This window comes from Balearica regulorum, chromosome 1, assembly GCF_011004875.1.
Source record: "Balearica regulorum gibbericeps isolate bBalReg1 chromosome 1, bBalReg1.pri, whole genome shotgun sequence".
Classification (NCBI taxonomy): domain Eukaryota; kingdom Metazoa; phylum Chordata; class Aves; order Gruiformes; family Gruidae; genus Balearica; species Balearica regulorum.
In genome coordinates this window covers 83511157-83534901 of record NC_046184.1, presented here as the reverse complement: position 1 = coordinate 83534901, position 23745 = coordinate 83511157, and the positions used below count along the sequence as shown (strand labels likewise).

The 23745-nt window shown below is 43.1% G+C and overlaps 2 protein-coding genes across 2 annotated transcripts; one reads left to right on the top strand and one right to left on the bottom strand.

Moving 5' to 3' along the window:
* Nucleotides 1–366: 366 nt before the first annotated feature.
* On the bottom strand, nt 367–9192 carry LOC104638104 (oxidized low-density lipoprotein receptor 1-like). The gene is made up of 6 exons (XM_075742901.1): nt 8963–9192; nt 7309–7407; nt 6819–6968; nt 5059–5210; nt 3995–4113; nt 367–1661 (listed from the first exon to the last, which is right to left on the bottom strand). Exons 1-6 carry the CDS (start codon nt 9051–9053, stop codon nt 1499–1501), a joined length of 774 nt encoding a protein of 257 aa, XP_075599016.1. The 5' UTR covers nt 9054–9192; the 3' UTR covers nt 367–1498.
* A 3516-nt stretch (nt 9193–12708) lies between these two features.
* Nucleotides 12709–18273, top strand: TMEM52B (transmembrane protein 52B). Its single transcript, XM_010305806.2, has 5 exons — nt 12709–13245; nt 13878–13921; nt 14861–14899; nt 15847–16013; nt 16463–18273. The coding sequence occupies exons 1-5, from the start codon at nt 13198–13200 to the stop codon at nt 16711–16713; spliced, it is 549 nt and encodes a 182-aa protein (XP_010304108.1). The 5' UTR covers nt 12709–13197; the 3' UTR covers nt 16714–18273.
* Nucleotides 18274–23745: the final 5472 nt, after the last annotated feature.

The window sequence follows — 23745 nt, the reverse complement described above, 5'->3', positions numbered from 1 at the left end:
AGATGGGGGCCTGCCACCATGCCCTGTGTGTGTTAGACCAACAGCCCTGTATGGGTTACCCCTCTCATCATTCACGTCGTACCTGCATCCTCTGCAGACCAGTCAGTTCTGGGATCCCAGGTAGTATCTCCATGGCTGCTGAGGCCAGAAAACGCATCATTTCCAGAGTAAGAGATAGCTGTGTGGCAAGACACTTTCTGTTGTCCCTGATCCTCTAAATTACTTCTTCATATCCATAATTAAGGTAATTGCCATATTGCTAAACACTCATTTAGTGAGGGATGCAACACACTTGTTGGCTGTTGCTACTGCAGACTTCTGATGCACAGTTTTATGTCTGAAATAAACATAATTAGAGGCTTGTCTAAACACCTCCACCTTCCCAGACTTACAGTTCAATTTTAATCGAATGGCTCAAATTAGTACAAAACATACACAGGAACAAAATTTCTAAAGATAAACTTGACTGTTCCTGGGAGATTTCAAAGATCTCTATCGTTTGCTAGTGCCATAGAAAAGAGATGCTCTCTCAGATGCAGTTTTCTCTTTGAACAGCCTCCTAAACAGCAGTGAGGCGGCAGGAGCCTTTGCATCATTAAAGGCCCTGGATTTGATGGTTGTAGAGCCTTCTGTGCACAGTGACTTACTAAAAAGACACACTACCAAAAAGGTTAGTAGCAACAATATTTATTCCAATTGTGAAATTCTGCAACAGAATGGAAAATGGATTTGAGAAATCAAAGAACTGGATCAGGTGTGACATGGATAATTATCAAGACAGATGCCTTAGAGCAATGCATCTTCCTCCCTAACATTCCATGCAGCGGAACAATCCACTAGCAGCTGGACTGGCATTCCTGGGCATTAAATATTGCTGACTTTCCTCAGTAAAGATGTGTTGTGTATTTGCCTTCTGTTTTTTGAGCCCATAGGGCATGCAATCCCATTTGAAAGCTTTTCTCTCTAACCAGGAGAACTAGAAACATTTTTATTTGTCTTTTAATGCAGGCTCCAATTCTGTTGCACTGTCTAGTTATCAGCAGGTGGGGAGTGAAATTAAATCAAACATTCGGAAATTTATTGTAAATTGGGAGCTCACATCTGTGAATACCCAATGGATTGATTTTGAAAACATTGTATGTTGCTCTTACAAATGGTCAATGATCCCTGTTTCTGAGAGATAGGTATGAATCTTTAAGAGTTCTGGAATCATATACTTAATTTTGTTTAATTTAGAAAGGAATTTATGAGAAGTGGATAAAATGATTACACAAGAATGCAATGGCTGAAAGAAGAAAGAGGGAATGTAGTTGTTAAAGAAAAAGCCCAAGAAGGAGTCTGGCTGATATGCATCACCAGAGGGCAAGTTAATCTTAGATTATCCCTGACGTTACATTACCCTGAGCTCAGACTCATTTTCCCTATCGCAAACCCTGGGGCAGAACTTGCCCGCACAACACCATATCCCAGGACAGGGCTCTCTGCAGAGCTCTGCACACTAGTGCCTGTCCGAGTAGTTCGCTTGCTCGACCACCGTGGGATCCACCACTTTCTCACAAACGTAAAACTTATACTCGCCACACCGCGCAGCATCTATGTTTGCACCTTGAAGCCATGCACAGTCTAGGGGAGGACTTGAGCTGGCTCGTTGGATCTGAAACCTGTGAAAAAATAGCAGAGAGATTCATCATCCCATGGAAGAAGTCATAGAATCATAGAATGGTTTGGGTTGGAAGGGACCTTAAAGATCATCTAATTCCAACCCCCCTGCTGCGGACAGGGACACCCTCCACTAGACCACGTTGCCCAAAGCCTCATCCAACCTGGTCTTAAACACTTCCAGGGATGGGGCATCCACAACCTCTCTGGGCAACCTGTTCCAGTGCCTCACCACTCTAACAGTAAAGAATTTCTTTCTAACATCTAATCTAAATCAACCCTCCTTCAGCTTAAGCCCATTACCCCTTGTCCTGTCACTAGACTCTCTCATAAACAGTCCCTCACCATCTTTCCTGTAGGCCCCCTTCAGGTACTGGTAAGCCGCAATTAGATCTCCCCGGAGCCGCCTTTTCTCCAGGCTGAACAATCCCAACTCTCTCAGCCTGTCTTCATATGAGAGGTGCTCCAGCCCTCCAATCAGCTTCGTGGCCCTCCTCTGGACTCACTCCAACAGCTCTATGTGTCTCCTGTACTGGGGCCCCCAGAGCTGGATGCAGTACTCCAGGTGGGGTCTCACCAGAGCAGAGTAGAATCACCTCCCTCGACCTGCTGGTCACACCTCTTTTGATGCAGCCCAGGACACGGTTGGCTTTCTGGGCTGCAAGCGCACACTGCCGGCTCATGTTGAGCTTCTCATCAATCAATACCCCCAAGTCCTTCTCCTTGGGGCTGCTTTCAGTCCATTCCTCACCCAGCCTATAGCTGTGCTTGGGATTGTGCCGACCCACGTGCAGGACCTTGCACTTGGCCTTGTTGAACTTCATGCGGTTTGCATGAGCCCATCTCTTCAGCCTGTCAAGGTCCCTCTGGATGGCATCCTTTCCCTCCAGCATGTCGACCACACCACACAGCTTGGTGTCATCGGCAAACTTGCTGAAGGTGCACTAGATCCCACTGTCCATGTTGCTGACAAAGATGTTGAACAGTGCCGGTCCCAGTACCGACCCCTGAGGAATGCCACTCGTCACCGTTCTCCACTTGGACATTGAGCCGTTGACCACAACTCTTTGAGTGTGACCATCCAGCCAATTCCTTATCCACCGAGTGGTCCATCCATTGAAACCATGTCTCTCCAATTTAGAGACAAGGATGTCGTGTGGGACAGTGCCAAATGCCTTGCACAAGTCCAGGTAGATGATGTCAGTTGCCCTTCCCTTATCCACCAGCGCTGTCACCCCATCATAAAAGGCAACCAAGTTTGTCAGGCACAATTTATCCCTAGTGAAGCCGTGTTGGCTGTCACCAGTCACCTCCTTATGTTCCATGTGCCTGAGCACAGTCTCCAGGAGGGTCTGCTCCATAATCTTGCCAGGCACGGAGGTGAGACTGACCGGCCTGTAGTTCCCTGGGTCTTCCTTTTTACTCTTCTTAAAAATGGGGGTTATGTTCCCCCTCTTCCAGTCGGTGGGAACTTTGCCAGACTGCCAGGACTTCTCAAATACAGTGGAGAGTGGCCTGGCCACTTCATCCGCCAGCTTCCTCAGGATCCGCAGATGCACGTCATCAGGTCCCATGGACTTGTGCACCTTCAGGTTCCTCAGATATTCTCGAACCTGATCTTCTCATACAGTGGGCGGTTCTGCATTCTCCCAGTCCCTGCCTTCTGCGACCTGGGCAGTATGGCTCAAGCATTTGCCAGTGAAGACTGAGGCAAAGACATCATTGAGTACCTCAGCCTTCTCCATATCCTGGGTAACCAAGTCACCCATTTCATTCCGGAGGGGACCCACATTTTCCCTCGTCCTCCTTTTATCACTGACATACCTATAGAAGCTTTCCTTGTTGTCCTTGACATCCCTGGCCAGACAATTTCTATCAGGGCTTTGGCTTTCCTAACCTGATCCCTGGCTGCTCAGACAGTTTCTCTGTATTCCTCCCAGGCTACCTGCCCTTGCTTCCACCCTCTGTAGGCTTCCTTTTTTTGTTTGACTTTACCCAGGAGTTCCTTCTTCATCCATGGGTGGCCTCTTGGCGTTTTTGCTTGACTTCCTCTTTGTTGGGATGCATCACTCCTGAGCTTAGAGGAGGTCCAAGCTCAGTCTAAGTCACAGGATGATATAATAATTCCCAACTGCTGCTACCCACTTGACTCACGACTGCATAGAAGCTCTCTGATGAGGGCTTGCCTAGGTTGATAAGCAAGTGATGGGTAACCTACCTACTGGCAAACAGGCAGGGGGACAGGCAATTACTGAGTGGTGGCTAAAGGCTGCTGCTTCTGGCTCGTAACAAATACGCATAGACGTGGTCTGCTCCTACCTGCACAGCGACTTACAGATCAGGGGAGAGAGCTGATCCATCCTCCCACAGCCAGGGCCCCTCAGCTCCATTGCGAGACAGCCCAATCCAGAAAGAGTAAGAACTGTAAGACTGTGCTGATCGCATTATGAAGTCCTGTATGGAAATAAATACAAAGCCTGTGAATCACATCACTGCTTCACTCGTAACAGCCTATGATTTGGAAAAGGAGAGAGGCAAATGAAAGCGCGCTGCTCACACCTGTGTGTAACAGACTTTGTTTCACAAGTAAATCTGGGCAGTGCCTCCTACTCCTGGCAGCCAGTGCTGTTTTGGAGACAAGGAAAATGAACCTGCTGAGAGCTTTCAGTAGCTCTCAGCTAAAAAGACAATTGAGATAACCAAAGCCTGCACATTAGCTAGGCAATGAGCAGAGGATAACAACTTCCTCCAACACTCTGGTTGCAGAAGTCACGCAGGAAAAGGCCTTTGCATCTGTTGCTATCATTGTACCCAGGAAATTCAAAGTACAGACAATAAAACCACAGAGTTCAAGACATAATCCCATTCACATTAAGAGTCTGGGTTGAAATTCCTTCACAACAAAGAGCTCTTCTGGCTGTGCTTTATCTGCTGCTTCATCTACAACTCAGGAGCCAAAAAAAGATATGAATCATCTTCTGGTCAAGTGGGAGAAGAGACAAGGGAGCAGGCCAGGTCAGTGAGCTTTCTAGCTGTGGACAGCAAGAAGCTGAAGGCCAGGCTTCTGATGATCGCTAAATAGCTTGCTCAACCAAGACAACAAAAGAGGTGCCAACCAGGACTCAGTTATATTTTCCCTGAGATGGGATGAGGATCTATATGTGGACCCAAGCTGGTGTGTCACAGTTAACTCCCTTGAAGTGAGTAGTGATGCCCGAGGGACGGTGCAGCCACAGTACAGGTAGAGGGGCTCCAAAGGGGCATAGACAGTTTTTGCTACTTGGTCCAGCCCGTGCATGCCACAGCATACTGCACCAGTGGAAGGATGGAGTGGCTGTTCAGGCCACAGCAAAATGCCGAGTATACAATTAGAGAGAGAGAAAAAGAAATAATCTTTACCAGCTCTTCCTTACTCTCTATCTTAAGAAGTCTGGAATCCAGAGCAGAGCATTGAGCCTTGCTTTCTTGCCAAGTCTTCCATTCCTTTGAAAAGTAGTAGCAGTCCTCCCCATACTGTAGCAAGTTCTCAGGACAAGGAATGCATTTATGTCCTTGAAAACAAAAGAGCACCTGATCAGGTTTGTCAGTGATGGCAGTCTCTAGGGGATCCCTGCAAAATCACTAGAGCAGTGCGCAGCTTCTCTATCACAGAAGAGCAACAATTCCCCCTTCATTCTGCAGCTAAATTCCTATCTTCACTGGAGACTTAATAAACCCAGTTGCCAGACCATAAAAACATTTCTAAATTAAAATTAGAAAAACAAATAATAAAGATTTTTTTTAAAATCTGAACGGCAAACATGGAGGGTGCTAGTAAAACACAAATAGAGGAAAATTTGGAAGGTTGAGCCATGTTCAGAGAGACATGGATCTAGGTGGATGTAAAAGGAAACCTAGACTTTCAGTCACATGGGTGAACTTACTTTTAACTTCTTGTTAACATCAGGGCCAGTTCTTCCCTGCTATATACTTAACACTGCAATTTATACTTTAACTTTTCTGATAGCATTTCATACTTGCTGTGGATTCAGTGTGCAGCCATCAGATAGTGATGGCCAGCCAAAGTGAAAGATAATGAGCCCACTGCTGTTAAAGAAAATACCTTTCTGACAGCTGCACTTTGACTCTTTTCTGCCACCTTACTCTGTTAGCTGCCTGTTGGGACCCTGAGTAATACTGAATTCAGGAAGAACTCAAAATGTTGGATTTTTCTTGCACTCTTGCACCATCTGGGGAACTCCATTTCTAGTTGGAAACTGAAATAATCGCAAGCAGCAAAAAGATCTGCCAGACAAAATATTTTGGAGATCTCTGGGAACTGGATCCCAACTACAGGGTGAATCACGTTCATTGCTCTACAGTTCACTGGACCATTTTAAACTGTAACGAACCAGTGCCAGCTGGGAATGCCAGGACTTGATGCTGGATGGCAATAGGTAGCACAGCACAGCGCACTTGACTCTTACAAGTAGCTTCCGGTTTGCGCTAAATTCAAATGCAGACATTTACATAGATAATAACCTTGCCACTCTCTCACAAGGTGTTAACTTATTATGATTCTCTTCTCTCTGCTATATGATAATCTAGCATATTCAGCTGACCCATCATTAAAGTTTCACACCATTATTTTGCACAAGAGAAAAAATACCCTCAGCATATAGTCTATAAACTGTTAAGGCCAGTGATTGCAATCCCATTTAGTAGAGATACTGCATAACAGAATGAAGCTGTCTTGAGGAGTCAAAGCATTCCAGACAATTAAAGCCAGTAGGAATTTTTTTTTTATTATAATTCACTGAAACTGACTATGAAAGAAGGAATAGTAGCATCAATGAATTTACCTATTAGAAAAAAATTTTTTTTTAAAAAAGTGTCATCATCATGGTATTTTCTGAATTAAAATGTTTGGTTTAGGGTATAAACCAGCTCCATTACAAAAATCCAATAAACTTACTTCAGAAAGACTTTTACCTAAAAAATTATGAAAATGGAAATGCAGCCTTTTGATTGACTCGGTTTAAGTTCATTTTTAAATGAAATAATTCAGGGCAATTTTAGAGATTTTGATTTTTCTTTCCAATACGGTTGATAGAAAAAAAAAAAATCAATCTGTGGCTACCATAATGCGATGGAAACACCATCTTCCCACTACTATGTACCTCTGGAGGTGGCAAGTTGCTTTACAGTCTCTGTCAAGTTCAAATTCTGAGCCTGGAGGAGCTCCAGCTGCTGGTTGAGGCTTTCCACAATTGCCTTTTGCAAGGTGAAGTTTTCATCCCTTTCACACACAAGGTGGCAGACCAGGATGACTTGAATCACAGTGAAACAAGAATGAAATCGTTCCATTAATATTAAAGCTAAACTGCTCAATGCAACCTGAATAAATCTACCAAAGACACACGTACCTCCCCATGACTGAACATACTTGACCTACATACAGTTTGTGCACACCTGTGAGCAAGACGTAATACATCCCAATTTCAAAGACTAGGAGATCTAGTTTACCCACTAGGAGTGGGTAAACTCTTCCAGCAAGGAACACTTTTTTGCATCATTAATCCCCTCAGCTAATCCTTTTCCCTAACTAATTTCCTAGACTTTTAGTTGTTTATACTGAATTCTGAGCACCCTTTCTGTGACCATACTTACACCTGGCAGCCAAGATTCCTGCAGCTACCACTGAACTTAGGCAGAAGACCCCAAGCACCACTGTAGCTGGTCGCCAGCAGGAAGACGGACTGGGGGAATCTGAGATAGACAAAAAGAAGGAATAGCAGCAAGAACAGGAACCTCTCATCTTTGTATCTGCAGCTCCTACGTTGCACAAGAAAACATGACTGGTAGTCTGCCCAGTGAATTGCTGAATTTCAGACCAGTGTGTGGTATTACATTATGAAAATTATCCCATTGTTTGGCCATGGCCAGTCCTCCTTAGGAGTTGGGGCCATGGAGACTAGCTTAGACAGGAGCTTTTAAGAGAAAATGAATTGGACAAATAAAGATGAACAGCACAGAATTTTACATGTGGAGAAAGAACATCAAGGAGTATTTGTGCTTACAACATGGCTGAAATTTTCATATGCAGCCAGATATTGGGGTATTTTTACTTTTGAGTGCCTAACCTGTCAAATCGGGAAATAATCTCAGGAAGAGTTCACCAATGAAAGCCATGTCCTGTAAAATAATCTGAAATTAGGGCATACAGATGTGAACAAGACCACATACCTGCACAGAAACACAGTCTCACACTTAGAAATGCAAACATCCATTCTTGCAATGTGGGCAGATGCAAACACCTGCATGAATTCACACAGAGCCCCAAAAGACAGAGCAAAGGATTGCTTCCAATTTAAGATAGTTGTGTTCTCTTATTAGACTTCAGTATGAAATTTCTATGGGAATACTTACGTTGAAGTCTCCAACAGAAACAACTGGCATAACAACCTGTGGTATTTCTGCCTTTTATATCCTGTGATCCCTCGCTCTTTAACCCAACAGCTGAGAAGAACTCTACTAGATTACTGGGAGTTCAGCTTCAGGCTCCAAGTATAAAACTCAAAGACCTCTCAAAAAGTGGGAATGAGATAATCATTGGCTAGCCAGTAAGGGGAAATTTCCTTCAGAAAGAGCTCGTTAATCTATTAGACTATTACAAAATTTATCCAATTTATCTCCAGATGTTTAGTCAGGCTGTAACATAACATCTCTTTGTTTTGCTACTACCTTTCATACAGAGCAATTCTGAAGCACTAATGCATAGCATAAAGAATACAGATTTGGGATCAGCCACATTCCTCCCTTCCTCTGTGAAGCTATGTAGCATAATTTTTATTATTTTTAGGTACAAAAAGGTATTTGTCCATCTGTTTCTTCCCTTGAGAGAAAACACATTTTTTTCCCTAGCATTTACTTCATTCAGTTAAATTTAAGTGAGTAAAGCTGAAAGACTTTTGCAAGGTCCCTTACGTAGATTACTTCACTAACTTCACAGAGCTGACACTTAATGCCTAACTGGAACATGTTTATTTTTACTTAACTGCATCCTACAACCTTAATTATATCTCTGCTCTCAAATCTAAACAGTTTTTCCATATTCTCCACCCTTCCATTTTTTTCAATCATCTCCTCCCTTTTTTCTTTTCTCCCTCCAATTTCTTAGAAGATTTGAGTCCAAAGGGCTCCCAGAAGCCAAGATGCTTCTTGGTAGGTGGCATCCTCCTCTGAGTGTCACATAAAAAAAAAGTCTTCTCCGAGGTGAGAGTTTGCCTTGGAGAGAACTGCACCCCCCCAGCACCACCACTACCTTTTGCCCTCGTGGTTTGGAGCTCCTGATCCCGGTATTTTTCCAGTGTCATGAACCTCAGGTCTGCGTATGTCACTTCTTCACTCGTCATTTCTGGCAAGGTTACAGGAGAATTCAAAAGTTTGGTTGCTCCCACAGGAGAAACAGGGATTAGGTTCTGTCTGGGATCAGACGAATGGTTGGTGTCATTGGGAGCTAACAGAGTGATTCATGCAAAAGTCAGAAGGGTTTTTTTGGCTCATACTAAATGATTTCATGACACAGTGATGCCTGGGGTTGTTTACATGCGGCAGAGTCCCAGAATAGTATTTAAATCCCCTGCAGGTGCAAAAATGCCACGGGGCATGGAATCCCACAGTTCCCAGTTCCTGGAACAGCTGCAAATAGGTACCCAATTTGGGAGTACAGCCCTTCTGTAGAAAGAAAAAGAAGGAAGAGAAGAGGTAAAGAGGAAATTACATTAATTTTGGATTAAGTCTAAACAGTTCCTTGAAGTTTTTCAGCCACAGGGGAGGTTGTTTCCTGGCTTTATTATACAGTAATTAATATTCACTAAATTCAGTCAGAAGAGCTTCTCGATCTCTCAAGTGGCACAGGAGGACTGGAGGTAAAACATACTGATCCCGTTTGCTTATTGCTGGTAAGCACATCACACTTGTCCTGATGGGGTAATGGGGTAAGAAATGAATCCAGGTTTCCCAGCTGCTGTTCCAAGTATGTCTGTACTGTAAAAGTGAATGAGGCGAAGAAATCTACTGAACTAATGGGGAGTTTGGGTAGAAAATTCATGTACCAGAGTATAGTGCTGTGCTCCTGGAGTGGCTCTGGCCTGAAAGCAGTCCAGGCAAAGTCACACATGATAATCTCTGCCTTTTAGCAAGAGTGATTAGCAGAGCACAGCAGCATGCCAGTGCACTAGGGCTGCCGCTGCATCCAAGAAGGGGTTACCTGCCACCTTAAGTGCCTGCACCATGCTCTCTCAAATTCTGAGCACTAGGAATAAGATGGAGAAATTTAACTGGACCTACATTTCCTGGTATTTCTAGGTCTGCTGGAAAAATGACAGGAATGAGACCTGAACTTTCAGTTTTATCTCATATGGCTTTACTGCACACAGCCCAAGAACTTCTGGTCTCACCAGCTGTGAAACTGGGAGGAAGGATGAACACCAGGTAGCACAGAATACTATGCCGCAACACCATGTCTCACCAAAGGCTTTGCAGCCTCTGCCAACCCCAGGCTCCTGGAGATCAAAGGTATAGGGTAGAAGGCATTCCCAGACTTTTATCATACAGTGGAAAAATTGAGCACAGTGACTTAGACTCCAGCATCTGGGCAGACACATATAGACCAATAAATGTTAATTTCCAGGGGTGACTTGCCCTGTCTCTAATCAGCTGCTGCTTTCAAACTCTCTGTCACATTTTCTGTCAAGGGGCGGTAACAACCCTCATGTCCTCAGTGAAAAGAGCATGGCATATGGGAGGAAGTGTTCTGCTTCTTTATATGCAGTTTATTCAAAAATTATGTGCTTTTGTTTTACAAGCAACAGAGCCCTTTTGGATTATCATTATCCAGTGTAAAACACATGAAAGCTTTGCTAATGCCTGTCTACACGCAAAAAAGTATCAGGGGTCCTTGTAAGCCCCAAAAGTGTCCCCATATTTTACATTTCCAAATGCCCATGGGGAAGTATTGGGTATGAATAATCAAGCTGGCTCTAGTGCTTTGAAGAGTAACAGGGAACAAGCACCAATTTCTCAACAACTTCTAAGAGCAGTACACAGCATTATATCAGCTCATTAAGAAGCTTTACTCCCAGTTAGGATCATGCTACCTAGGAAATAAAAGTCAGAACAGGCTTGACAGGCATCCCTTGATACAACCAAAACAGGGAAGCAGAGAGGACAGAAATCTTTTCTGTCCATACCACAATGTGTTTTCTCTGGCGTCCAAGGAAGGATATGTTGAAATCACATAGCTTACTATGGAATGGACCTTTAGATTTTAAACAATCACAAAGAGCAGAGAGGTCAATGATGGGATATTTTTGTTTGTTTTAGCAGTTCTGTAAGAGTCTGATCACATTTTTAAAACCTTTTGAAAGGTGGCAAGGGGCAAATACGAAAAAGTCACTTCAATATAACGTAAAAACAAAGAAAAATAAAATACTGAGATAATTGAGGCAAAATGCCAGAGAAACTTGGAGAAATTTAAACCATTGTTGGATGATAGGCTAGCAGGGGCATAGGTGGATTACTGGAAGCACAGTAATAATGCCAATGCCATAGAAATAGAAAAAGAATGATCAGTAAGTTTCAGCAAGAATGAGTTATATGCTTTTGCAGGGGTCACTGTTTCATGTCACACTGCTGCTTTTTCTTTAGAGAATTTTTATCACTTTTTCTGTTATTTCTCCAGTTTGATCCAGCTGATGAAATTCTCATGAGACTGAATTTCAGTTAAAATCAAGTGATAATCTATTGACTTATCACACTGATAATAAAAAGCCCCTGAAAAACACTGGTAATTTGAACTTCTTTTCCACATTCAATCCCACTAGTTTTAAAAGCCATGCATACAAGAAAGGCTATTTAACAGTTCTGCTGGTTCTCTTCTTCTAAAACTTCTTCAATACACAAAAGAATTTAAGGAGAAAGAGACAAAAAGAATATTGGGCAATTCCCATGTAAATACAAAGCCAATAGCTCATGTTTCTATGTTTCTTATTTGTCCACCAGGACTCAGAAGCCTTTTTCCAGTAGTAGACTAGGATGGATGGATGGATGGATAGATAGAGAGATAGATAGACAGATAGATAGATAAACTCATGCTAAGGCATGTTTATACTGCATTACTACTTTTATAATTGGAGAATGGTAAATGGTTTTTAGCCTGCCTTGGGAGAATACATTATGTTCATGAATCCATTGGTTCTGGTCTGCAACTCTAATATGCAACACCAAGGCTAATGATTCACCAGTTTAATGTGAATGCATTGTGATTGCAACATGGGGCAGCAAGTTTCTCTAGTTGCTATCCTGCCCTTAACATATATTTATTCACCAGTCTCAGGTGGTTCCCAAATAGTAACGCATTACTGCAGAGCATATTTTCTATCTCAGGTAAAGAGAAAGAGAAGGTGAACACAATTATATGCATGTAATAGCATTCTGAATAGCCATGAGCAAGCAGTAATAGAAATCTAAAGCAGTTCTACAAGACAGAGAAAATGAATAGGTCATTAAATGGAACCTACTAATTTAATCAGCTGCAGGACAAATAGTATCCAGGATAGGAGAATGAACATGTATGCCCTGTGATGCAAAGTATTTGGGGGGACTTTGCTGGCCATGCAGGAAGTTCAGGAGTGGGACTTGTGAGTGAGCAGACTGTCAGCTGCAGGACTGACAGAGCAGGACACTATCAGGTAAGAGGGATGGTGGCAGAGCCTTAAAATGGGAGATATGAGAGGTGTTGCATATGCAAACATATATATGCATATATGTGTATATATACATTGCATACATACACATACATATATATAAAATGCTGTATATAATTATGTTGCAAACTCTTTTGCTTCATCAGGGACATCTCACTTGTAACATACACTCTGGATGTTGATCATATGGCTAAAGTCAATAGACAATGTGAGTGCAGGAGCAGAAAGGGTACTGGAGGAGGGAGAGGAATCTGAACTCCATTTGAACAGGTCAATAACATGACCTTCAACCCACCCCCCTCAGGGTAGGGGCGGGGAGAGGAATAATTGGGAATGAACAAACTCAGAGATCCTTTCTGCTCAACAGAAGGAAAGGGTCAGGTCTGCAGAGATCTCATGATGCCCTTCACTAAACTAGTTCAACATCTAAAGTAAGAACTCGTAGCCACCACTTTTCTCCTGATCTGACTGGAAGGCTTTAGAGATCACTTCAAAAGAGGGAGAGAAGCAGGCCAAGAGAATAACATAAGGAGACAGGCAGAAACAAACAGGAATTGCCAGTGACAAAGGGGGAATGAGAGAGCAAAAACCTGAACAGCAGAGAAGAAGGATAAACCCAGAGGAGGACAGAAAAAGGTAGAGCAGGAAGAAGAGATTGGATTCAGCACACAACAAGGAATCTGCTCCTTCTCCTGGTCAGTGGACTGGTGAGGACAAACTGAAACTAGAAAGGACAAGAAGATACCAAGCAGCTTGAGACACCAAGAGGCCACAGAACCACCCTACGGGGATGCATAACCCAGTCGTGATCTGCTTTGTTTTAGGTTGTTTCTTGTGGGTAAGTCACATCTCAGGTTCCTCTTTAGGGGGTCTCTGCTCAGTTATGGAGTTACCTTGAAAATATGGAGGGGCATTAGCAGTTGATAGTCACAATCATTTCCCTGATATTAGAAAGAACTGGACACGGACACATAGAAGAGTATTTGCTGCTATTCCAGGGATGGTAACACAGAGGTCAGGGTACCCAAAGAAAAAGAAATGAGAAGGGTAGGAGTGCTGGAGGTACAGAGCAGAATTCAAGTCAGCGTGGGTATAATAGGAAGCAGGACATTTAAATGTTCTTAATATTTGAGCATGGAGAAGGATCTACATCTGTAGCATGACATAGCTTGTGGTGGGGAAAGGGAAACCTGTGGTGAAGGTGAAGGTAACTGTGGGTCTGTGCTGAGAACAGTGCTAAGTAGGATTATAATGACTATGGGAAGTTAAGATATGAAACAATGCAGTTGGTATCACAGTAACTTCAAATCTACAGCAGAATATATGACAGAAACAACGGAAGACAGATAATAGTAAGTTCTTACCATAGGAGATTCAGACTGGTTATAGTCCAGGTGACAGAGATAAAAGTTGCATATGGCAAAGACTTAATTCACTCTAGCTGTGTCTTCTTTGGTTGTCTTTTTCTAGTTGCCCCGAGTGAGAGGTGAGGAAGGCTGTCTCAACACTGAACTGTGAGTATTTGTTGATCTTGCACTCTTTTAAGAAGACAGTGAAGGACAAAGGCAATAGTAGATATTAATGTTATGACATAGTGGCTGACATTTTCCAGAAAAGCTTACTTTAATTCCAACCATTGAAAACTCACATAAAATCTCCGTTGCTTTGAATGTGAAGTGTATTATTTACTATCCATTCAACATACTGATCGTGTGATACTGTTCCTGCTACCTATTTGGATAACTGTAATGGTTAAGAGCTTTCTGGTGTAATTTTGATTGACTGAGATTATAAATTTGGAATTTACCTTTCCTTGAAAAATTATTTGAAATACAGTGCTTTGGTGAACATTGGTTCATATATAGTTCAAATATAGTGCTCTTGGTGACATCATTTGTAAGAATAATAGAAATCAAGACAAAACAAATGTGAGACACTGCCTACGAGGATTCTTTTTTAAGAATCCTTTTTTTAAAAACAAAAAAATGTCTTTAAAAATGCACAGGCAGGTCTGCTAACTGAAACTAAAGGAACATACAATACAGCATCCAAAATGTATCCACAGGGCAACAAAGAAATGAAAGTCAGAAAAAACAAAGCAAAAGATAACAGGGTTGGACAGAGGAAATTGTGGGGGAAAATATATAAAAGAAGTTCAGAAATTATAATATGATGCAGATCCCTAATGTTTGCAAACAGAATTGGGCAGGTACAAATACTGGGGGAACAATAAAGAGATAAAGCCAAAGAGAAGGCAAACTCACCTAACAGGGAGATTGATGAGGTTGGACAACTATCATCTCATCCATGAAGCACAGTGAGTTTCTTGTCATTGTGCCATTTAGAAGCTGGAGTGTAATTGAGAAGTGTGAGGGGAGCTAGAAGGGGATACAGTAGGGATCTTCCCATTTATTTGGCATTCTGTGGCTAACTCTATGTTGTATTCTCCTCAGCTGTTCAGGTACAGAGTGGGACCGTTTGTGGTATATCTGGTAAGATGGCATATGTTTACTTTTAATATCTGCGTCACTGGACAATTCCAGTAGCAAAGAGTGGGATTAAATGTGACCCGCTCAAGTGCGATGCCACCCCCACTTTCCCTTGGGATACTGTAATGCTCTACAGTAGCAAGGCAACCCCCTTAAGCTATCACATTGTCTTTAACAAATGTTGTCTTGACAGCCTCCTTTTTTATTCCACATATTAATTTAGTCAGGTGAATGATATTAATAAAGCATTCATGGCACAATATGCCTTTTAAAAGATTCATTTTTTAAGTAACTTCAGTCTGATTCCTTAGTAATTCTCAAGAGGGTGGTAAAAAGGGTGGTAGCTGTTGGACATCTACAAGGCTGCATTAATAAGAGTATAGCCAGTAGATCGAGAGAGAAGATTTTTCCTCTCTGCTTGTCACTCATGAGGACACATCTGGAACATGTAGTCCAGTTTTAATCCCTCAGTACAAGAGAGATGTTGACAAACTGGAGCAACTCTACTGGAGAGCCAATAAAATGGTCAGGGGTTCAGAGAACATGATGTGTGAGGAGGGGCTAAAAGGACCAGGTTTGTTCAACCTGGAGGAGGTTAAGGGGGAAATCTAACTGCAGCTTTCCACTACCTAAAGCGGATCTAGAGACAAAACAGAGCCAGAGTTAGCTCAAGAGGTGCCCAGCAGAAGGACCTGAGGTGACTGGCCAAACTGCATCCAAGGGAATTCTGATTAGACAGAAGGAAAAAATGCATCCCCCGAGGGTGGTGCAGCACTGGAATGGGTGCCCGGGGGGGATGCAGGATCTCCATCCCTAGAGACTGTCCAAACTGCTGGACAAGGCTCCAAATGACCATGTCTAGCTTGGAGGTTAGCCCTAGTTCAAACAGGGAGAGACCTTAAAGCAAACAAAGTTTTTCCATCCTAACTCTGTGTTCTCTCCCCTTCCAGGCTGGTGGTGGTGATCGGTGGGCTGCTGCTCCTGTGTGGCCTGGTTTCCATCTGTGTGAGGTGCTGTTTTCATTGCCATCAGACAGGGGAGGAATCAGGTCCTCAGCCCTACGAGGTCACCGTCATTGCTTTTGATCATGACAGCACCCTCCAGAGCACCATTACTTGTGAGTTGGCTTTGACAGAGGCTGGGGACCTCAGCACAGCCCAATGTGAGGGGCTGCACTGTAAAAAGCCCAGATTGTGGCACCCCAAAGCTGGCAGAGGGAAGTTCATGGCAGCATGTGGGAAAGCGGCATCTGTATGTAATACAAATTAAGGTGCTCACCAGGCTTCATGTAGCAAACACAGCCAGATGGTGAATCAGCCATGAGACATGTTTGGGTGGAATTAGGGTAGCTACAGCCCTCAGTGGCATTTAAAGAAGCAGCAGTTGTGGAACGTTGCTGATGGGGTTTCACACACACCCCTTTTAGGGAAGGATGAAGGGGCAGGAAAAGGAAAATATTCAGGCAGTGGGGAGAAAAAAGCTTGTGTGCTGCAGATATACTTGTCCTCCTCTAATCGCATGGTATTTTCAGAACGAGGCAAACGGCTTTTTTCTCCTCCCTTTCAGCTCTCCATTCTGTGTTTGGGCCTGCTGCCAGGAGGATATTAGCGGTGGCACGCTCCCACAACGCTGTGCAGGGAACGCCACCCCTCTCAGCATCAGACACTCCTCCAGTCTACGAAGAAGCTCTGCACATGAGCAGATTCACGGTCGCCAAGACGGGGCAGAAAGTGCCAGACCTGAATCCAGTGCCGGAGGAAAAACTGCAGGCATCTGCTGAGGGCAAGGATGCCCAGACAGCCCTCCCGGGACACTAGTGCCTGTTTTTACTGAATGGCAAATAATATAGTTATGTGCAGAGACTAATTCTTCTGAGCAGGGTTAGGAATCAGATTAACCTCCTTAGTCTAGTGAGAAAAGGAAAAAAAAAAAGAGAGCAAAATAGTTTCAGATCCAGCATATTTTGATGGCTCCTTTTGACACCTCCTTGAAATATTCAACAATTGGCCTTCCCCATGTCCATTTATTACACACACACATCACTAGTATCACCCTTTGCACAAACAAGCAGGCAGCAGGATCAAGGTGCCGAGCCACTTTGCAGGCTAGTGACCTGCAGGGAGATTGCAGATGCTGTCTCATTCTGTTTGCCTCCAGCCTAAGTTTCCTGGGTATGGCAGAGAGGTTTTCACAACAAGGAAAAGAAAGACATGTCAGAAGGTATTAATATCTAATAATAACATCAAAGTTCTGGAAAGTGCCAACCATTTATAGTAAATTTAAAATAAAATTAAAAAAAGAGCAGTGTAGGAATACAATCTGCATGTAAACAAAACAGAGCATACATTGGGTAGTATGTGCAGTATAGTGCTCTGAATGCCCTACAGGATATATAGAATGAATGCAGACTGGTTCTGAATATGATATACAGCACTTCTTAAATAGTAGTCACAAGCCCTTATATTTGAATTTAAAAAATGTATGTGTGATAACAGATGAAACAAGAGGAGGAACAGGAACACTACCCCTGAAGTTCAATCACATTTTAGTTGTATTCATATTGTATCATTTATTAATTATTCCTAATGTTGCTGTCAAAGGCAGATCAAATTAACTAAGACCATTTAAAATATTTAAGCCATTTCTCACATAGAAATAATTTATAAGTCTTTCCTGATCAATGCAAATATGTTGAATCATCCAGAAATATTAATCAAACTGTTTGGATGAACACAGCTGTGGACAATCTGCAAAATGTTTTCTTAGACTAGATACTCATGAGAAGGTGACTGTATTGCCTCTACCCCAGATTCAGCAACTGAAAACATTAAAGCAGAAGGATTTCCAATATCAGATGATAAGCAGTCATGTATTAACTGCATGTATATGTTAATTTTGATATAATGCACGGGTCACAGATATCCCATCTTTCTGAAGTGCCTGCATGGCCCTTCCTACTGGAGTACCCAAATTCTCACTGTCATTAATATGCTGATCATCACAATGCCCCTGAGAAAATACAGCAAATATGGTTATTTTGTGGATAAGGACAACAAGGACCAGGTCCCCAAATATGTTAACGAACGTAACTGCTGTTGAGATTACAGCCAGGGAAAAATTTAGAGAAGGTTGATAAGACAGCTTCAGGGATAGCATAAAGCAGAACTGAAAGACCAAAACACCTTTGATGGTGTCCCAGACCTTGTCCAGTCACAGGAATTATGTATCCAAGGGAATTCAAAGAGGGTCTTGATTTCCTAGGTCACAAAGTTCTTCCTGAATTGCCTACTCATTACCTAACTGTACCATGAATGAGTGATAAACTGGAATGGAATAAATAAATAAGTGACATGTAAGGTTATGTCTCTTCTGCTATACAGCACGCTTGAAATAATAACAACAACTGCTTGTGGAACATCTACTAGAGACCTATTTCCTCAGCCGCTCTCTGAAGTCCAGTTCAAGCCTGACATCCCCACCAAGCTGCAGAACGTTTCCTGGAAGGCTTTTGTTTACTCCACAGTAAAACGCTGAAGCAAGCAGAGACATTTGGATCTGCTGAATATGCGGCAAGCGCTATCAAGCCCAGAAACTTCCTAAAAGCCTTCACAATAGTTTCACATACTGTTCCTCCACCACCTCCACCCCTTTCCTCCTGCCTACGAGCACCCGAGCTGTGCGGGCATTTAACAGGAGATGGCAGCCCTGCTCCACAGGGCAGCAATCCTGCCTAGCAAAACAGGAAGGCGCAGTTTCTAATAATTTGCAAAAATAATTACACCGTGCAATAAAAAAGGAAGTTTTAAATTTTGGCTTTTTTTTTTAGTTTTCCCCTCCTCTGCATCAAATCACCTCTGCTATCTCCTTTCTCAGTTTCAAGGGGAAAAGTTACCTGCCACTCCTACCCAGAGCTAGGTATTACATGCTGATTTCAGCGTGTTGCCCTTGACCAGAGCCAGTATTGTGTAACTCACCTGTCCCTTCCCATCTGCTCACATCCTTCTTTGCTTGTCTCTTAGCTGTTAAGTGCTAGAGCAGGTACCCTCAAGTTTGTTTGTGGGTTTTTTTACTGGCAAGACATCCAAAATACTTCAAGTGACAATAATGACAGATACAACCGTACTTGCTCTGGGATTAAGATGACTCATCTGACTTAAGGCGAGCACTCAGAGGCCATAGGACATGATAAAACATCAGACTAAAACAAACAAACAAAAACCAGAAGCAAACCTACAGACACTTTAACCATAGAAGGTTGTGTCAGTGACTGGAAACACCTCACTCTCGCCCTCAGGTCTGTTATGATTCAGACGTTCTCTCCTCTCAAACAAGCGAAAAATGAGGACAGAGTCAATAAAGACCCCATGTACTTCAGGAAAAAGCATGACCACACCCCAAAAAAATATAGCAAGTTTACTTATTCAGAGAGATATAAACTGCTATTTGGTACTGCAATTTGCTGTTATTCACCTGTTTTTTTTTTTTACTCCATTAGCAGTGGTTCCATCTCACTGTTGAGTTTGACATTGAATATACTTTGTGTGCTGTATTATATCAGCCAATAAGGCCAATATAAGGCCAATCAGCCAATAATTTGAAATCTTTCATGCTTTCAGATTGAAAATTAAACATTAAATATTATTTAACATAAAGAACTAATACTTTCATAAAACATTTAAACAAATATTCAAGTAGCAACAGTTTTCCCCCCACTTAAGAGCAATAGGGACATGAATTGGTCACAAATACAGAATAACATACACTGGAAAACAAATAAAAGGTTCTGTTAATCATTAAACAATTTTAGGGTTAGTTCAGCTGCTATGTACAGCCACTAGTGTCAAGTTGGCTGCACTGGAGTACCCATGTTCTGCAGAGCACTTCAATATCCAGCACAACAAGGGAAAGAATACCATCAAAAGCAATTCTCTTTAGTTATGAATAATTAAGTATCTGCAGCCAAAGATCCCCATGCACTTTACAGACTTTTAACCATGTTGTCACGCTACCTATGCATCAGACAAGCCTTAGTATTCCTTCTGTAGATGGAATAAATGATGCACAAAGTACTGAAGCTAAAACTATGTCATAACCAAGTCACTGACCCTTGGCTCAGCTTCAGCTCACTTGTTTACTCAACCCTCGACCAAACACTGGGAGAGGCGTAGGACCCAAGCAAACATAGGACAAGTGATATCGAAAGAGAAAGAGCAACCAGTCTGCACTGCCTACCATTAGCCTGCATATGGAGTAGTTTGGGCTGGAACCACCTGAGTACAAGAGTACACCAGCAGCAGGTGCCACAAAGGAGTTGTCCACGCCACCCTTAGGTTCCCCCAGAACATGTGGTACTTGAGACAGACTGGCCTTCAGAAACACCCCACTAGCCCCACTGTTGTGTTGCTCCTTTGTTTTCACAGGACTGCAAGTAACAATGATTCTTGACTCCAACAGGCCACTCCGAACCCTGGGTTGGAACAAAGGGATCTCAGACTTGTGTTATTCAGATCTGGGGTTTTGTCTGTACTGCTGCTTTTCACCATGCAACAAGGTATTTTACTTAATCTCTTCAGAACATCATTTGTATGCATTTAAGCAACTTGAGCTGAGGCTGGGCCATGTGATCACTTTGGGAGAAATGAGCAACTTTTTTTGTATAAAATAAGAAGGTGTAGAAAATCGAGCAGTGAGATGGCAGTTCAGCATAGACAATACAAAACCATTTCCTAGAGGAAAGGAAAACATCTTCACAATTAGCCATTGTTTGCTGGGAATGATTAACCCTGTGCCCTCACCCAGGGCCGATTTGCCTGTTCTGCCTCTGAGGCTGCTATAGATCCAGTGTCAAGTGAAACTGGTGACCAGTCACAAGTGGTGCAGGAGAGACACCAAGCAAGGACTTAAGAACTATCCATGTGTCATGAATGGACATCAAGCAGAGCAGAATCACAAGTGACTTCAGGTATGCCCTCTGTGGTTTAATCACCATTCAGACCACAAAATAGAAGTTTTCTGACAAGAGAGGCTTTGATATGCTGAAACTACACTAAAGATTAAAAAAAAAAAAGCCTGTAGAGGTACAAATGGCGTAAATACTCAAGGGCAAATACTAATGAAAGAAATATCCAAGGGAATCCAGAGTTATAGGTAGCTGAACAGTAGCTCCATGGGCTTCCCAAGAGACATCCACCCAGATGACATCTCCAAGACAGGGCAAATAATGGGTATTTTTATCCTTAATTCACAAAAATTTTAGCCAGTTAGCTACCTAAGCTAGCTTCACTTCCCAGTAGTGCACTGCAGAGCTTCTAGCAGTGCTCTGGAGCACTGTGTGGTACAGCTCGGGCTGCAAACCCTGCCTCCAGATTCTGTGTAAATATTTTTATCACCTGCTTCTATGGCTACAGCATTGGCAACACTTGGGTAATCCCTGTTAGAGTGAACCTCTGCCTACATGAGCTGCAGACACAGCAATACACAACATGCTCAGAGCTGTTCTGACACTCTAGGTTAAGAAAGAGTATATTGTTTTGACACTCTGTGGAGGACCAGTCTGTGCTGGCAGTCCAGAGTTGGAAAACTAGCCAACCCCATTTCCAATTCCTCCTTCTAGCACGCAAACCCAGAACGTGGGGTTTGTCACGTGCCCATGGGTTGACATTTTAACAGGAACTCTAAGTCAGATGATTAGCTGTTTGTCACTGCTTCTGCATGTATCATCTTCCTGCCTGCTCTTGTGCCAGTGACGTTATTGTTGTTACTGAGCTGGAGGAGAGGGCTGGGAATTTGGTGCTCGATGGGATGGAAGCGGGGCAGTGGGAGGAGCGAAGCTTGTGGCTGCACAGCCAAAGCTGCATCATCAGGGCAGGAAGAGTTCAGTAAGGAGATTTGTGATCCTCACGTGGGATTTGTTGGGGGAGGAAAAGTCACCTCACAATGCACTCACAGGCCAAGTCTTTACATCAGACCAGGGAAGAACCCTGAAAATCCTCTCTGATTTGTAAATAGAAATTCAAACTAGATGCTAGCTCAGCTGCCTTGTGTATAGTTCTGGAAATGGAAACAGCGATTTACAGGACAACAGGAGTTTGAGATCAGCCTGTTAAAATTGCCAGAATGTGTTAGTGGCCTGGGTTAAACAGGGTAGAAAATTTCCTCTCTTTTGTCCTTGAGGAAGAGGCATCTACGTCACTACAGAGCTTTAGCAACTGCTATGCTGCAGGCAGTTAGGAAGCAAGGAGGCCAAACACAGGTATTATAGAAAGGTGCAATGCCATGAAACCAGAATTTTCCCCAGGTCTAAATCCTGGATTCCTTCAGTCTAGGCTAGTCGCTATGGCACTGCACAGAAATAATGTTTTCCTTCTGACTCACCCTTCTGAGATCCTCTGACACTCCCTGCAACCATGGGGAAACATGCACATGCCCTAGGACAGACAGAAATAAGTTGATGATGCTTCCTGTGCGAACTTTATGCACGTGAACTAATGAAGGCTGGGACACACTGGTCTATGTCATTCCCACTGTGGGCTGCTCTATCCTTAAGAGATTTGGGCAAGCACCTGCTGGAGCTGACCATTGAGCGGTGCAGGAGATCACACTACACCATACTGAGTAGTAAAAGCTTAGATGCTAAAGCACCTGCCAGAGTTCTTGGGGGCACACTTCAGCCATCCAAAAGTAGATGTCATGATTCAGGTGAGAAAAATCCAACCCCAGCATGCCTATTTATCGCCATTGACCACAAAGGCAGTTTAAAGTGACAGGCTCAGCTGTACATCCATACATTAAAAGTGTAGGTGAGATTTCTATTCCATGCCTATTTACATTCCTGTGCCAGGCAAGAATATCTGGGAGGTGCCACCATCTGAGCATATCTGCAACTGAGTAAATGCATTTCCTCCGTATCTCTCCTACTTACGTGCAAGATGAGAGATCACAGTGCACCAGGGCTTGGAGAGGGAGCACTACCAAAAGACCTCTGAGTTCAAGAGGCAGCATGCTATCAAGTGCAAAGGTGGGTGGTGGCCAGCATATGAAACAGGTCTCTGTGAGGCACAGAGCACAAGCTAACACCCTGGATCTGCTGTGGGGATTTGTAATTGCCCCTTCCTACCCCTGGTGTGTGAGTCCCACCCTGCAGGCAACTCAAGTGTGTGTATCAATACATATATACAAAGCCACCAGTACTATGAGTTTCTGAGGGCAGCCTAAATTATTTATATGAGTACTTCTAGAAAAAGACCAGGGCTTTATGTTCCCCTGATTCTGTTGTTGTTATTAAGGAGCATCCAGCTTGGTCTTCAATTTCTTCAGGATCCAAGCTGGATTACTATAGTCTGGATTTTTTCCATTCTAACCACACTGTAGAAGCAGAGTGTCAACAAAATAGCAATGATGTCTTTTTCTACCCTTGTTCATTCTGAGTCAACAAACTGGCACAGGGTTGAATGAGATATAGGAAATCTGGATCCTCTCACCTCTGCCACTGGTGTGGCCTTGGGAGAGTCCTTATGCATCCAAGGCGGTCTGCTGTCCCACTCAGTCCCTACTAGTACAATTAAAACTACTACACAAATAAAAGATCATCCTTGGAAAAGTCTGGCTTCTCTGGATGAGGCATGCAAAGGAAGAATTACCTGACACACTCCCATTCATTGTCCCCAGGGTAGCAGCAATTGATTTTTGTGCTGATTTGAGCATGCTGATCCATTCATTAATACCTTCTGTTTTGCAGGTCAGTAAATAATTGTGAGCCCAACTACTCCTACAGAAAAACCAAAGATATTCCAAGTATGTGTCAGCTGAGTAACCAGGCTAAAATTGGCCGGCTATTTTGGCTTGTTTGC